At 37.6% G+C, this 14,399-nt stretch overlaps 1 protein-coding gene across 1 annotated transcript; it reads left to right on the forward strand.

Annotated features, from left to right (window-relative positions):
• The first annotated feature begins 7,634 nt into the window (after nucleotides 1–7,634).
• Nucleotides 7,635–13,868, forward strand: LOC101743948 (tRNA pseudouridine(38/39) synthase). The gene is made up of 9 exons (XM_038019466.2): nucleotides 7,635–8,085; nucleotides 8,163–8,290; nucleotides 8,844–9,045; nucleotides 9,558–9,727; nucleotides 9,944–10,152; nucleotides 10,500–10,647; nucleotides 11,840–11,992; nucleotides 12,817–12,992; nucleotides 13,736–13,868. Exons 1-9 carry the CDS (start codon nucleotides 8,011–8,013, stop codon nucleotides 13,792–13,794), a joined length of 1,320 nt encoding a protein of 439 aa, XP_037875394.1. The 5' UTR covers nucleotides 7,635–8,010; the 3' UTR covers nucleotides 13,795–13,868.
• Nucleotides 13,869–14,399: the final 531 nt, after the last annotated feature.

The following is a 14,399-nucleotide window of genomic DNA, read 5'->3' on the forward strand; positions in this document are numbered from 1 at the left end:
TTGCTTTTTTGGTGACAGACCTAAATTATCTCATGAAAACTCACAAGACTATCATCGTCTTAAGATGTTTTATCAGTTCTTTTCGAGATAATAATACCACGTGAAAATTTTTCTTCACACATTTCGTGATTTACACACAGCTTTAAGATTTTTTTTGCGTGGCGAATTAATTATTTGAACAAATACTAGGTTTTTATATCAGACACATAATGCGCCAAGTTTGTTGACAACTGTAAATTGTAAGGTTGATTTTTGATAACCTCTTTCTAATGAGGCAAATTTCTCTATGCAATTTGCTCATTTTAATTATTTTAACACGGATAAACACTGCGTAGCGTTGTTCAATGGAGTATCATAGCTTTGTTGGCAGCTAAATTTTTGTGTCAAAAAATACATCAGAAACAAATATTAAGACGTGTTTCTTTTTATCTCTATATAAGGGATTGTAGGGTGAAAACTAGTGTATTCTGACTTTAAAGTTTTTATTTAAAAAACCCTCGTAGCGTCGTCATCTCTATCGATGATTGACATTGACTTTCATCTTCTTTTAAAACTAATCTAGTGTGCCAGTTTTAACTAACTAAATACCGGAAAAGAATTGGTAAATTATACCTAAAAATACAGATCTTCCGAGCTGATAGACAGATCTCAACGAGCTAATAGTTAGCCAGAGCCTATCAACCATATGCCTATATAGCAGGGGTGGCCAACCGGTATCGACCGGTCGATCGTGGCCATTAGTTCAGTCGATCGTGGCAAGACAAAAAATGTAAGCACATAGAACAAACAGAGTGCGCAACGTAATCACCAATTGCTGCACGCATCATCTTCATCTTGTACCATTTGTCAATGATCATTACGTCACATTACTTATCATCTCTTCTGCACAATAGTTCTCTTTTATTATATAACTAGCGACCCGCCCTCGCTTCGCTTCGGAAACATTAAATTTCATTATTGATAGGCGAAGCCCGCCATGTTACGCGCGGTACGACAATAACTGCGGGTGACGCCGCGGGGCGAAGCTAGTCTAAAAAAAGTAGTCTAAGTTACTCCTTATATCATCAGCTACCTATTAGTGAAAGTCTCATCAAAATCGGTCCAGTCATTCCAGAGATTAGCCGGAACAAACAAACAGACAGACAGCCAGACAGACAAAAATTGTAAAAAATGTTATTTTGGTGTATGTACCGTATATATATTCATATGCACGTAGTAAAAAGCGATTATTTCAATGTTACAAACAGAGACTCCAATTTTATTTATATGTTTAAATTTCAAGTTTATTTTAATATTTTTAATATATTTTTTGTATTTTTTATTTTATTTCTTAGATAGGTGGACGAGCTCACAGCCCACCTGGTGTTAAGTGTTACAACGGCTGCCCTACCCTTCAAACTGAAACGCATTACTGCTTCACGGCAGAAATAGGCAGGGCGGTGGTACCTACCCGTGCAGACTCACAAGAGGTTCTACCACCAGTAATTACGCAAATTATAATTTTGCGGGTTTCATTTTTATTACACGATGTTATTCCTTCTCCGTGGAAGTCAATCGTGAACATTTGTTGAGTACGTATTTCATTAGAAAAATTGGTGCCCGCCTGGGATTCGAACACAGGTGCATCGCTCAACACGAATGCACCGGACGTCTTATCCCTTAGGCCACGACGACTTCACAATATCCGCTTAAGAGTTAGATGAAGTCACATACAGCGGCTCCCAATACTAACCGTTGGCATTAAAATTTTGCTAGTTTCATCAACACCACTATTCGTTCCCGAGCACGTATTAAAGAGTACGTGTTTTGTATGAAATCGTCACGTATTTACGTAGTCGCCTGTAACATCATAAACATTTATTTGTTTAATATTTTCGATTCGTTGACGTAAGTAATATTTAGAAAATACTTTTCGTATCGACCGAGTCGGTGGTGCAGAGGTTAGAGCACGTGGACTGTTGCGCCGAGAGTCGTGGGTTCGATTCTCACCTCAGGCATTACCTTACGTATACCCTCCATGGTTCTGTCTATATAAAATTTTATGAAAAGTAGAGGTAAGAATCACACTTTTCTTCATCTTCTTTATCTCCACCTTATCTCTCTAGATGGGGTCGGGACAGCAATTTTTTCTCTTTCATTCTCTTCTATCAGCCGTCATCTCAACACTCCTTCCTCTCTCTCTCATATCGTCATTCGTGTGAATGAAGAAGATGGATGGAGTGTGTACCCATGTCTTCTTCGGGCGACCTCTTCCCCCTCTACCTTGCACTACGATTTCCCCACATCTCCTAGCCACATGCATCTTCTCTCGAAGTAAGAAGCACCGTCTCCATGTATTAAAAAGTGTCCGCTGAAAGGAAGCCAATTATGATGGCGCCACAGTAGCGAAAGGAAAGATTTTAAAAATAATTTCATAAAGGGCCACACTTCACTTCATCCCAGCTCACTTCATTTTGCTTAAAACTGCTATATTCAAATCAGTTCCACTTCCTACACCAGCGCTATTTCGGTGAGTCTATCAACAACAACTTGCTGTTTACAGATCGACACTTTTTCAACTTGTCCCCTAAACAAGACTGTGCTCTTTAGCTCTACCCTCCATAATCTAATTTTAACTACTGTTTCCGATTCTTTTAATTTTGTAAGAAAAAATATTTGTACAGGTTTCATTTTTTTTCCAGCTTATTTCGGCTACGGAACCTTTATTAAGGGCATAAATCTTTCACCTAAACTAGGCCCTTAGCGGAATTTACGACGAAACAATGAATAATGAAGCGAGCTTTTAAATCAATAATTGAACTAATTTTAGTTAATTGTTGTATAATATCCGGTATAGATGACAAATAGGATTCTCACTTCAGTCTTCTTTTTTTCCCTACCTGTGCTGATAGCCTTGAGAAGGCTATTTCAGCTTCACCCTAACGTGTAGGTGAGCTCACGGGGCTCAAACCGGAGTGTTGCTAACACTGACCACTACCACCGGATCGGAAACACGACCCACTGAGAAGATCACAGGCAGCGCAGGGTCGTCGTAGCGAGTGGACTTCTGTGGGCTGATAGATATAGAATGTGTGTTAGTTTGAATTTCGTGTAACGCCTGTAATAATGATTTGTCCAGAGCATGATAATCCGGAACAACTCAATGGCTTTTTCGTTGTGGGAGCATCCGACCGTGGAGCCACTGATGAAGGTATACCTCTTCAACTATGGGTTAATTCGCTCGTCGAGCCCTTCGTCGCAAGCGACGGGTTCGACGAGGACGGTGACCGGTGCTTGTGGTACCTAAAAGCACCGTTAATGGATCGGGAGAATCCGAACAGACGTGTTTTGGGCGACGTCGACTGTTTACCATTCGGTTCAGTCTTGGCGGGTCATAGACATAACAAAACTACTTTGACGATTCAATTTTGTGTTTGTTATCATTATTTATTGCTTACTAGTTAGCTGGCCCGGCAGACTTCGTAGTGCCTCAAACGATAACTGGTGGTAGGACCTCTTGTGAGTCCGCACGGGTAGGTACCACCACCCCGCCTATTTCCGCCGTGAAGCAGTAATGCGTTTCGGTTCGAAGGGTGGGGTAGCCGTTGTAACTATACTGAGACCTTAGAACTTATATCTCGAGGTGGGTGGCGCATTTACGTTGTAGATGTCTATGGGCTCCAGTAACCACTTAACACCAGGTGGGCTGTGAGCTCGTCCATCCATCTAAGCAATAAAAAAAAAAAAATAAAAAAATAAAAGACCTAAGCTTTTATAAAATAAACTTAAAACAAACAAAAGGAATCCGTCCGGAAAATTGTTATTTTTATTTAATTCCGAGCATTTTCATATTTATCTACCTTTTAAACCTTCTCTGGACTTCCACAAATAATTCAAGACCAGAATTAGCCAAATCGGTCCAGCCGTTCTCGAGTTTTAGCGAGACTAACGAACAGCAATTCATTTTTATATATAGAGATATGGGTGTACTAGCTTGCGGCCCAGCTGATGCTAAGACCGGAGCCTGTTCAACAACGCAAACGCGGCTTAACTGGAAGCATGAGTTCTAAGGTCTCAGTTCTTACAGTACAATGACTGCCCTACCCTTCAAACCGCAACGCATTACTGCTTCACGGCAGACATTGGCAGGATGAATCGAATGTCGCATAAAAACAATGGTTTTAAAATCATTGCACTATAAAATTTTATAGATATTTTGTTTGTTTGTGGCTTCAGCTACTGCAGTTCCCAACAATGACAAACAATTCGAATGTGGTTTACAATGGGTTTATAGTTATTGAATTTTGATTAGTTTCATCTGACATTTGATGTCCTATATTTGATGTCCTAGAAGATAATCTATATATTAATACGTGAAGCAAAAACTTTGTATCCCTTTTTATGAAAATTGCGCGGACGGAGGAGTATGAAATTTTCCACACTTATAGAGAATATAGAGTAGAAGTGCACAATGCTAATTTTTTTTTTAAATAATGCATAAAAGATACATTAAATCAATAAAGATACATTACACACACTACATACCATGTATTTGACGCACACACGCATGCATACTATTTATTGTCAAACTTTTGTTCTTGACGTCTGTGTCAAATTGAGAATAGATAAAAATTAAATATTGTTTGTCTTTGTTAATATTTTTTATAGTGTAGTCTTGGCGAAATTTGTGATTATAGAAGTATAAAATACAATCATAATAGTGTACAAACTTACAATTCCAATTAATTATAGTCGAATTTCGACTACTGCGGGACCTCTAGTGAGATAGATTCATATTCACTTAGCATCAAAGACTCCACTTTTTTACTATACTTTTATTGCTTAAATGGATGTATGAGCTCTCAGCTCACCTGTTGTTACGTGGTCACCGGAGCCCATTGACATCTACAACGTAAATGCCACAACCTACCTCGAGATATTAGTTCTAAGGTCTCCGTTTTTACAACGGCAGTCCCAGCCTTCAAACCGAAACGCATTACTGATTTACGACAGGGTGGTGCTACCTACCCGTGCGGATCATAGTCCTAACACCAGTACATTTACTAAAAAAAAATTCTATTCTATCAGCCCACAGATGTCCACTGCTGGACATAGATTTTTTTTATTTTTTTATTGCCTAGATATGTGGACGAGCTCACAGCCCACCTGGTGTTAAGTGGTTACTGGAACCCATAGACATCTACAACGTAAATGCGCCACACACCTTGAGATATAAGTTCTAAGGTCTCAGTATAGTTACAAAGGCTGCCTCACACTTCAAACCGAAACGCATTACTGGTTCACGGCAGAAATAGGCGGGGCGGTGGTACCTACTAGTGCGGAGTCACAAGAGGTCCTACCACCAGTATAGGACATAATTTACTATTGTTTGACTAACCGATGGCTACGCGCGCATTGCTGTTAGCAATATTATGTTATATATTATGTTACTTAAGACGACGCTTGTAGCTAAAAGTAAGTATTGTACTTTTTGACGAAGCATGTTGCTGATAACTCTATTTCTGTAATCTGACGAAGCGTGTTGCGGATAATAACATGTACTTTTAGGTTAGGAATATTATGTTCTTTTTTTTATATAATAAACTATAGAAAGTACACAAGAATGGAACCTTCCTTGTTAGGAGTTTTTCTCACACATTAGAATAAAAATTTACTATTAACAGTTTTTAATTTGGACTCCGGTATACTTTGTACTCAATTCTCTACCATACGTTTCCAATATTAATGACGTGGTCATAGCATTGTGAAGTCCAATGTTCTATTTTCAGTCGATGACGTCACACTTATTTGACATTTACGTAATGACGTTTTAGTGCGAGCCGGACTTATCGTCACAGCTCGTGATTGTTGTTATATTTTAAGTTTAAAACTAAATATGTGGTTGTTAAGGAGATGTGGTTCACGGAATTCTCTGACTTATTAGGTATGTTTGTGGTGTAGTGACCGGTAAAACGTTATAAAACAATCAAGCAACCTGTTTTTTTTGAAAAGGAGATCAGGTACTTTCTCTTTCAAAATATCAACTGGACGTGCTTCACAAAAACTCCGGGGAAGGCTATTCCAAAGACGAGTTGCTGAGACAGTAAAGGAATTTAAGTATAATCAGGGAATACCTTGGTGAGTAGTTAATCCTAGAGTTAGCCGGTGGTATCAGAGTGCTTAGTGCGAATTTTTTAACGTTCTCGATAGCGTAAAAGTTAGCTCATATTTGTATGGAATGAGATTGTTTGCCTACGTTTGCCGCCAGGGGCGCTGTTCCAACTGCATACAAAATTGGGTTAACTTTTACGCTAGCGAGAACGTTAAAAAAACTCGCACTAAGCACACTGATGGTGCGGTGTCTAGACACGCAGTGTGGTTTATAGAAATGGCCTAAATGATGACGTAACTAGATATTATTTATCATAAAAAACAATTATTACAAAAATGTGCTACTTATGAGATGCTTTTGAAAATTAAATTTATTAGATATTTGTTTGAAATGCAAATAAATCTTAGTTATACAGTGTTCGGTAAATAGACTAGTGATTTCTCAAAATTAAATTGCAACCTAATATTTTTATTGGAGCCCCATGTACTTATTCACCACGAATCTCTGATGGTATGTATATGCATACCAGTATTAACGTTAATAACCATTTAATATTATTAAATACTTTATTTATTTATTCTCTAGGGCGCTTAAAGAAAGCTGTGACAAACAAAACTTATTATTTTAGAAACTTAAATTCGTGCCAACCAAATGAGGAATCATTTTTAGCGACATCTATCCGCAAAAAATGGAAACTTGGATTCGCGATTTTTTTATACAAGTGTTTAATTTTGAATACATGTTTCAAAGTTCACAACAGCGAATTGGAAATAAAGCTTTCTTAAGATTTCGAGTCAGTATTGGGTTTGAAATTTCACAGAGAGGAACAGAAATTAATTTAACATTGTTGGTTAAAAAGTCAATTTCTATCCATTTCTATTGCATTCTTAATTAAATGAATTGTCTAGAAATTGATTAATAAAAATAAATAGCATTACTTATTTGATTTAATATAATCTACCAAAAAAAACATCTGACAGTAGTAAAATTAATGAAATGGATTTTGAATAATTTTTTTTAAATTTACCTTGTCTACCATATTATGGCATCATCATATTGTCTTTGTGGGTGGCAGTGGGTAAACGAGCTCACGAATGCAATGGATCAAACGCATCGCAACTGGTGTACCACTCCTCACTTTAAGGCCCAAGCCTCAGCTGTAATTAAATAATGGTAATCCCATCCATCAGATCGGAAATACAGTATCGCAACACCACCGATACTCTATGAACTCTATGTACTTTTTATCGTACCTACTGCCAGTAGCCTTGAGAGGCTTTTCCGGCTTCGTTGAGTGTGTAGCCGAGCTCACAGGGTCAACCTGAGAGAATTTATTAAATTTATTAAGACTAGCCTTGGCAAGAGCAGTTCTTTGGGGAATCCACTCACGGATCGGAATCGTGACCCACTGAGAAGATCCGACGGAAAACTCAGTGGGCTGTACATATCTGTGGGTTAAACTTATCTTTAAAATCTTCTAAACACATAAAAAAGTTTACTATCTATGACTTAAAAAAGAGAAAAAATGTAACTACTCCACACTAGAGTGCACTGTTCAACAGGATACATTTCCAAAACTGATAGATTTTCTATAAAATTAGATTTTTTATAAACTTATATTTTTTGGTAAATATATTGCAATAACTTAATTTTATTAAAATTTCAGTATGTAGGTACTTAACGATGTTTCATATTTTCTTAATTGTGAACGACCAATTTTTCTCTGACGTTTGACAATTTGACATTTTCAATACCTACCTACCTACCTACATTTCAACGATCTGTTCACTGTTCTTCTCTTCTTCATAATTAAAATACATATGTGAATTTAAGTGTACATATTAACTATGCCTGGGATATAGGGTTGTATTAAAATATACGACATGTGCCTGAAACAATAATATTAAACTCGTTAAGATATGGAAAAACTGCCACCAAAACAGAAGATTAACCGGAACGCAACAAGAGAGGAACTTTTAAAGTTGGACAAAAATGTAAAAAATATTAAAAACGTGAAATTCCTTTGCATGTAATAATCATTATTTACTAACACAAAAATTAATTACGGCAGGATCTCGTCGAGAAAATAATACAGTTGCAAGCCCATAATACACAGCTGAAAAACATCATAAATAAAACTACACCTTGCGATGGCCAAAAGCAGAAAAAAGTAGACCAAAGAGAATTTATGTTTGAAAAGTAAGTTTATAAATTGAAATGCATGCATTTTTCAATAGGTTATAGTTTAGTCAGTGTCGAGTCATTGTACGTTAACCAGTTTGCAAACTGTCGTGTCCTTTGTCATTATGACCCTACATAATACATAAACCCACTATATAAACACAAACTCAATAGTAATAAATGCATTTTTCAATAAAATATCTTACTTATAAAAAAAATATTATGAAAAAAAAATATTTGTTATAAATATTCATTGTTTTTGTTCATGTTACGTGCATTTACATTCTCGTAATCATCATCAGCATATATCAGTCCACTGCTGGACATAGGTCACTCCAATTGCAAAGTGCTGATCACAATCCTTGGCTTCTCTCATCCAACTCTTGATCTTATCTGAATATTAATAATCTTAATGTTAGCACGCCATACAAGATTAGTTATATCATATTTTTAATAATATGTGAAAGGGAAAAGTCAGAAAAGCATAGCTCAGTTTTGTAAATAAGATTCATAATTAAAAGTATAGTACATAATAGCCATATAGTACTATCATAAAATTTGTTTTTGTCAGATGCCATTATCGTCATGTCCTCCTAAGGGTATCGTACCTTGGCTGGGAATATCAAGGTCTGGCTGTACAGGAGAATACAACACAAACAGTAGAATATCATCTTTTTGAAGCCTTGAAAAGGGCCTGTTTGATACAAAGCCGTGAAACCTCTAATTATCACCGATGTGGTCGTACAGACAAGGGAGTTAGCTCATTTGGGCAGGTAAATGTGTTGACATATGTATTTGTCACAAGATCATCTATCTATCATATGACAGTACCATTATTTCAAGTAATTATAAAACTGGTTTCATTCAAGTAATAAGACCACCTGCATCATTAACTCCATCTGGTATTAGTAGTAGAATAGAAACTTCAGGGAGTGAATGACAAATAGGAAGATCTTCCCACAAGTGTGTCATATTTCTGTGTAGTCTAAATGTCTAAAAAACAGTCTAAATGTTGTTGTTCGGAATTTATGTAAACAAATTCTAGATTAATTTGTAAATAAATTTCATTAGTGCGATAGAGATTTTAGTTGACCATCTTCTATCCCATCACCTATTCTTCTAACCGTCTTCATTCTATTATAGCTAAGAGCACAAACATATAGTCAACTTGAAGAGTTGTTTCAACACCGTGAATCAATATTCTCAAACATTTCACAGACATATACAGGTCATTATTGGTTGCACTTGTCAGCCTTAGAGTAAAGAACCATTGTGCTTGTTCTAGGTCATATCGATATGCCTAAGGAGTAAACATTCACCGGAGGAACAAAACAAACCGAGCTGCATTAGAAATGAGATTCCGTATAGTAAATTGTTGAATCGTCTGTTGCCCAAACATATAAAGGTTATTGCTTGGATGCCAATACCGCAGGACAGACCGGATTTCAGTGCACGGTAAGTTAGTCTAATCATCATTGCACAAAGGGATGGTTGTAATGCAAAAATCTTTTATTTATGGCCAAAGCTGGCAGCTGCATTAATGGAGATCAAGGTTTTAAGTATTTTATGGCACGATCATGAATAACTGTATTTTTTGTCAGGTATCTAGAGTTTTCCCTACCTTTTTATTGAACTATGTAGCACTGACTACAAGGCATTTTATGTTTTCAGATTCGATTGTAAAAAACGTTCCTACAAATATTATTTCCCACACTCCGGGCTGAACCTGCCCGCCATGCTGGAAGCGTGCCGTCACATGATCGGGTCGCACGATTTCCGCCATCTCTGTAAAATGGACGTCGGTAATGGTGTATTGGAATTTATAAGAAGAATAATGAATGTTGACATCGTACCTGTCGATGTTAATGATGTTGACAAACGTGAGTTATTCTCAATGTTTTATAGTATCTTTTTAGGCATCTGTAGAGAAAACATTTAATTCTAGTTTTTCGATTGCTATTAGCTGGTATTATGATATTACAACTTAAGCTAAATAGAACTGTAATGCACTGGAGTTAGCTTAACAGCACTACGACATATCTCTTCAAGCCAAACTTGTAGGTTACCCCTAATTAAATCAGTCTCTAAAGACTGCAACTACCACTCACCCATCAGGTGGGCTGACTACAAGGACAAATATCTGCTACCAGTAACGTAAAATTTATTTCAACTCGTGTTGTTCTTTCATGCATGGCTCCGGTGACGACTTTTGAAAAAAATAATCTAGCAACATCAATGTACTATCTGCTGATAGAAGGAAACGCATTTCTGTGGCATCAGATACGTTGCATTATGGGTGTCTTACTGCTGATAGGAGAAGAAAAAGAAAGACCTGACGTGGTGTTAGAATTGTTGGACGTTGAGAAGAATCGGGGGTGAGTGGTTTTTGTACTGTCATACGAGCAACGCCATCTGTTGTCAAATAGCAAAAAACAAAACGGAAATGCGAAAATTGATCTGTACTCCACTCCTCCTGTCCTCACAGCTAAACAGATAAGCACAAATTGCATGTTCAAGAAGTGTTATATCAGTATGAGTAACGCCACCTGCGGTCAAAATTTTTTTTTTATTTTATTGCTTAGGTGGGTGGGCGATTTCACAGCCCACCTGATGTTAAGTGGTTACTGGAGCCGATAGACATCTACAACATAAATGCGCCACCCACCTTGAAATATAAGTTCTAAGATCTCAGCATAGTTACGACTGCCCCACCTTTCAAACCGAAACGCATTACTGCTTCACAGCAGAAATAGGCGGGGTGATAGTACCTACCCGCGCGGACTCACAAGAGGTCCTATCACCAGTAATGAGTGAATAATGTTTACAAATAAAAAATGATATCAAAACGATTAGAACATCTCTAGAATGTTCTAGTTCTATCGGGAACACTCTGAAATATTTTAGACATTAGGGGAAGCGACCATTTTTAGTATGACGACGTGCCGGGCAGTCCTATTCAAAGCGAAGCGATAAAGTGAATCGCGATAGTGAAGTACCTACCTTCAACTGTCTTAATAATTAAATTCGATTTTAATTATTATTTCAGAGCAGAATTTTTCATTTATTGATCCTATCCTGAAATTCAGTTATTTCTGCAGTGAAGCACCCATGTCTTCGATTCGTAGTCCTTAATCAAACAATTTTTTCTTTTATTTATTGCTTAGATGGTTGGATGAGCTCACAGCCCACCTGGTGTTAAGTGGTTACTGGAGCCCGTAGACATCTGCAACGTAATTGCGCCACCCACGTTGAGATATAAGTCCTAAGGTCTCAGTATAGTTACAATATAATTTTTATATTTGATCATTATGCCTCCAGGACGCGACGACTCTAGACTAAATTAACCACTGTGCTTAGTGCGAGCTTAGTTTTTTAACGTTCTCGATAGCGTAAAAGTTAACTCAAATTTTGTATCGATCTGGAACGTTTACCTACGTTTGCCGCTAGGGGCGCTGTTTTTAACTTTTACGTTGTCGAGAACGTTAAAAACTGGCACTAAGCACACTGTCAACAATAGATCCACGCGTCAAGTGACAAAAAATACAAAGATATCTTTAACGTCCACAGAAAACCGCAATACAGCATGGCGTCTGACCTCCCGTTGAATTTGTTCAAATGTGCGTACGAGATAGAAGATACCAATCGATGGGTGTACGAAAGAGAAGCACTGATCACTCTCATATCTGATCTGAGAACGGAATGGACTATGCACGCCGTCAAGTGAGTTTTTATCTACTAATAATATTTATCTTTATAATAGTTAGTCTGACATATTTGTTTGTGCTGTTCTTAAAATCACAGTTTCGCGTATGTAAGAACTGATTAAATCTATTTGTATTTAGATTTTGTTTTTTCTCTAATCACCTATTATTTTTTTGCATACTGTGACATTGGCAAAATCAATGCGTATGACGTTGGAGCCAATTTAAAAAAAAAAGTGAGTTTATATTGTTAGTCGCCCGAGCTGTGTAGCGTGCTACCCACAGGTGACGTCATACGGGGCCAAAATAAGCAAATCTCCAAGCAAAGAGAATTAGTATTGATTTAGTGTTTGGAAATATAAACCAGTAATAAAAAAAAGAAATTATAATATTGCGACATTTTTGCAATCTTTAAAATGGTACTTAACCCCTTCATCCTCTCACGTATTCAATTGCAATGACAAAGTGATTGCGAAGTGTGGTCAGGTACCCTCCGCCAGAGAACCTTTCTGCGGGCCTCTGATCGCCGAAAGCAAACGTCGGGTAAACTTATATACGGCATGAACACTTTCTTTCTGCGATGGAAACGCTGACTAATAACTGATTCCATGTAGATAGCATCTAGAATGTTCAACTACCCTCGTAAACAAACGAACGCGCATAACAACCGTCGCCATGGCGACCGTTGCTATGCGACCGGTAGTTTACGGATCTGACGTGACAATAACTTTAGGTCCCGGCAAGAAACGACATGTTCCATTTTTTAGTTTGATTAATTTGAGACCTGCCAGGGGAATTTGAACAGTATAGCATAGGGAGAATACCAGCAGTTCTATTTGACAGGACAACGATGATTCAAGATTACATACGCGAGCTAGAAAAGGTCCCTCTGGCGAGCGAGACGGAAGACAGGGCCAATGACGAGTGCGAGCAAGATGAAATCGCATCGTACGCGGCGTGCTTGCTGCAAGGGGTGAAACCGAAAAATTACACTCCATTGATGAAAAGACCCACATGTTGTAAGTGACAGCAGTACAGTACCCGGCGATGGATACTGCACATCGACAATTAGAAAGAGTGAGTCGGCTAAGTTCGGGTTTGTAGAGCGTTGTCTCTGTCGCACTTATGTGACGTATGCAGTATTTATCGCCGGGTACTGTAAATGAATTCATAGTTGATAAGGAATTTTGAATCCAATTAGGGTCGAATTAGCGCTGTATCAGCCTATTTCTGCATCAGGATAAGCCTTTAAAATAAATAACACAAGTTAGTAATTGTATTGGGTTTACGGCTATTGGCAAGTCGAGTTTTAAGCCAATTTTTGTTGATAATAATTTTCGCGGAGAAACGGTGAGAACTGATATTAGAGCCTAATGGGATTTTTAGGAGAACTTTAGAAGCTTTTAGAAGTGAATGTAACGATGTTTTTTTCTATATTGAACCTAATTCAGTACAGAACCCAGATCAAAACCTAGATCATCCATAAAGGAATAAAATATCGTGTATTAAAAATCGAACCCTCAAAAATACTAATTGGCGCAATTACTGGTAGTGGGCGTCTTGTGAGCACGCACGGAAGGTTCCACCACCCCGAGAGTTCCAATTGAAAGCGAGGGGCAGCCGTGGTACTGCAAAACAGAAATTTGCGATCGGCGCTGTGCGTATGAATGGTCGCCATCGCCCGTGGACATCATCAGAACCAGTTGCTTGGAAGGCTTCTTTCAAATGTTTGCAGTGTAATAAATATGATTACAATTTTCAGCAACGCTACACGAGAAGATTGCGCATTACAAGAAGAGACGGAAGATAATAACAAGCTAATAATTTCAAGGGTCATTAACTCTAGAAGAGGCATTTTTTGCATTTTTATAATAAAAAATAATTTTGATCGGAAATGATTTGTTTCTTTTTTTCTTTTTTCTAAAAAAGGTTGAAATCTCGACTATCATCGGAGTTCTTAAACATCTTCGGGTAGACATCGCTTATCAGGTACCGAGACGATATTCCGATAAAATAAATATAGCAATAATCACTCTATTTATAATTCTCGACAATACAATAGATGATTTCAAAAAATAATTAAGGATCACCAAGATAAAATTGAATTAAATGTGCCGTCATAAAATGCGCACACAATCATGTGTTGACATTGACATTTGTATAAAGTGACAGTTGACGTATTGAGAAGTGGCCTTGGAATACTGGAACTCCCGAAATGGGTATCTGCCTAATTGTCTTGTTCTTGAAGATGGAGTTTGGTGGACTACGATCAGCAAATGTAACAAGGTCACGTCAGCATTTAGGTTGATATGGGTGAGCGATCCCGGTGATATGCTTACTGGGGCTCATAAAACTTACTACGTGAATGTCTCCACATTGGAACGTGAAGTCTAAATCTCAATTTTATAGCGGCTGCCCCTGCAAAA

Source organism: Bombyx mori, chromosome 23 (genome assembly GCF_030269925.1).
Source record: "Bombyx mori chromosome 23, ASM3026992v2".
Lineage (NCBI taxonomy): Eukaryota > Metazoa > Arthropoda > Insecta > Lepidoptera > Bombycidae > Bombyx > Bombyx mori.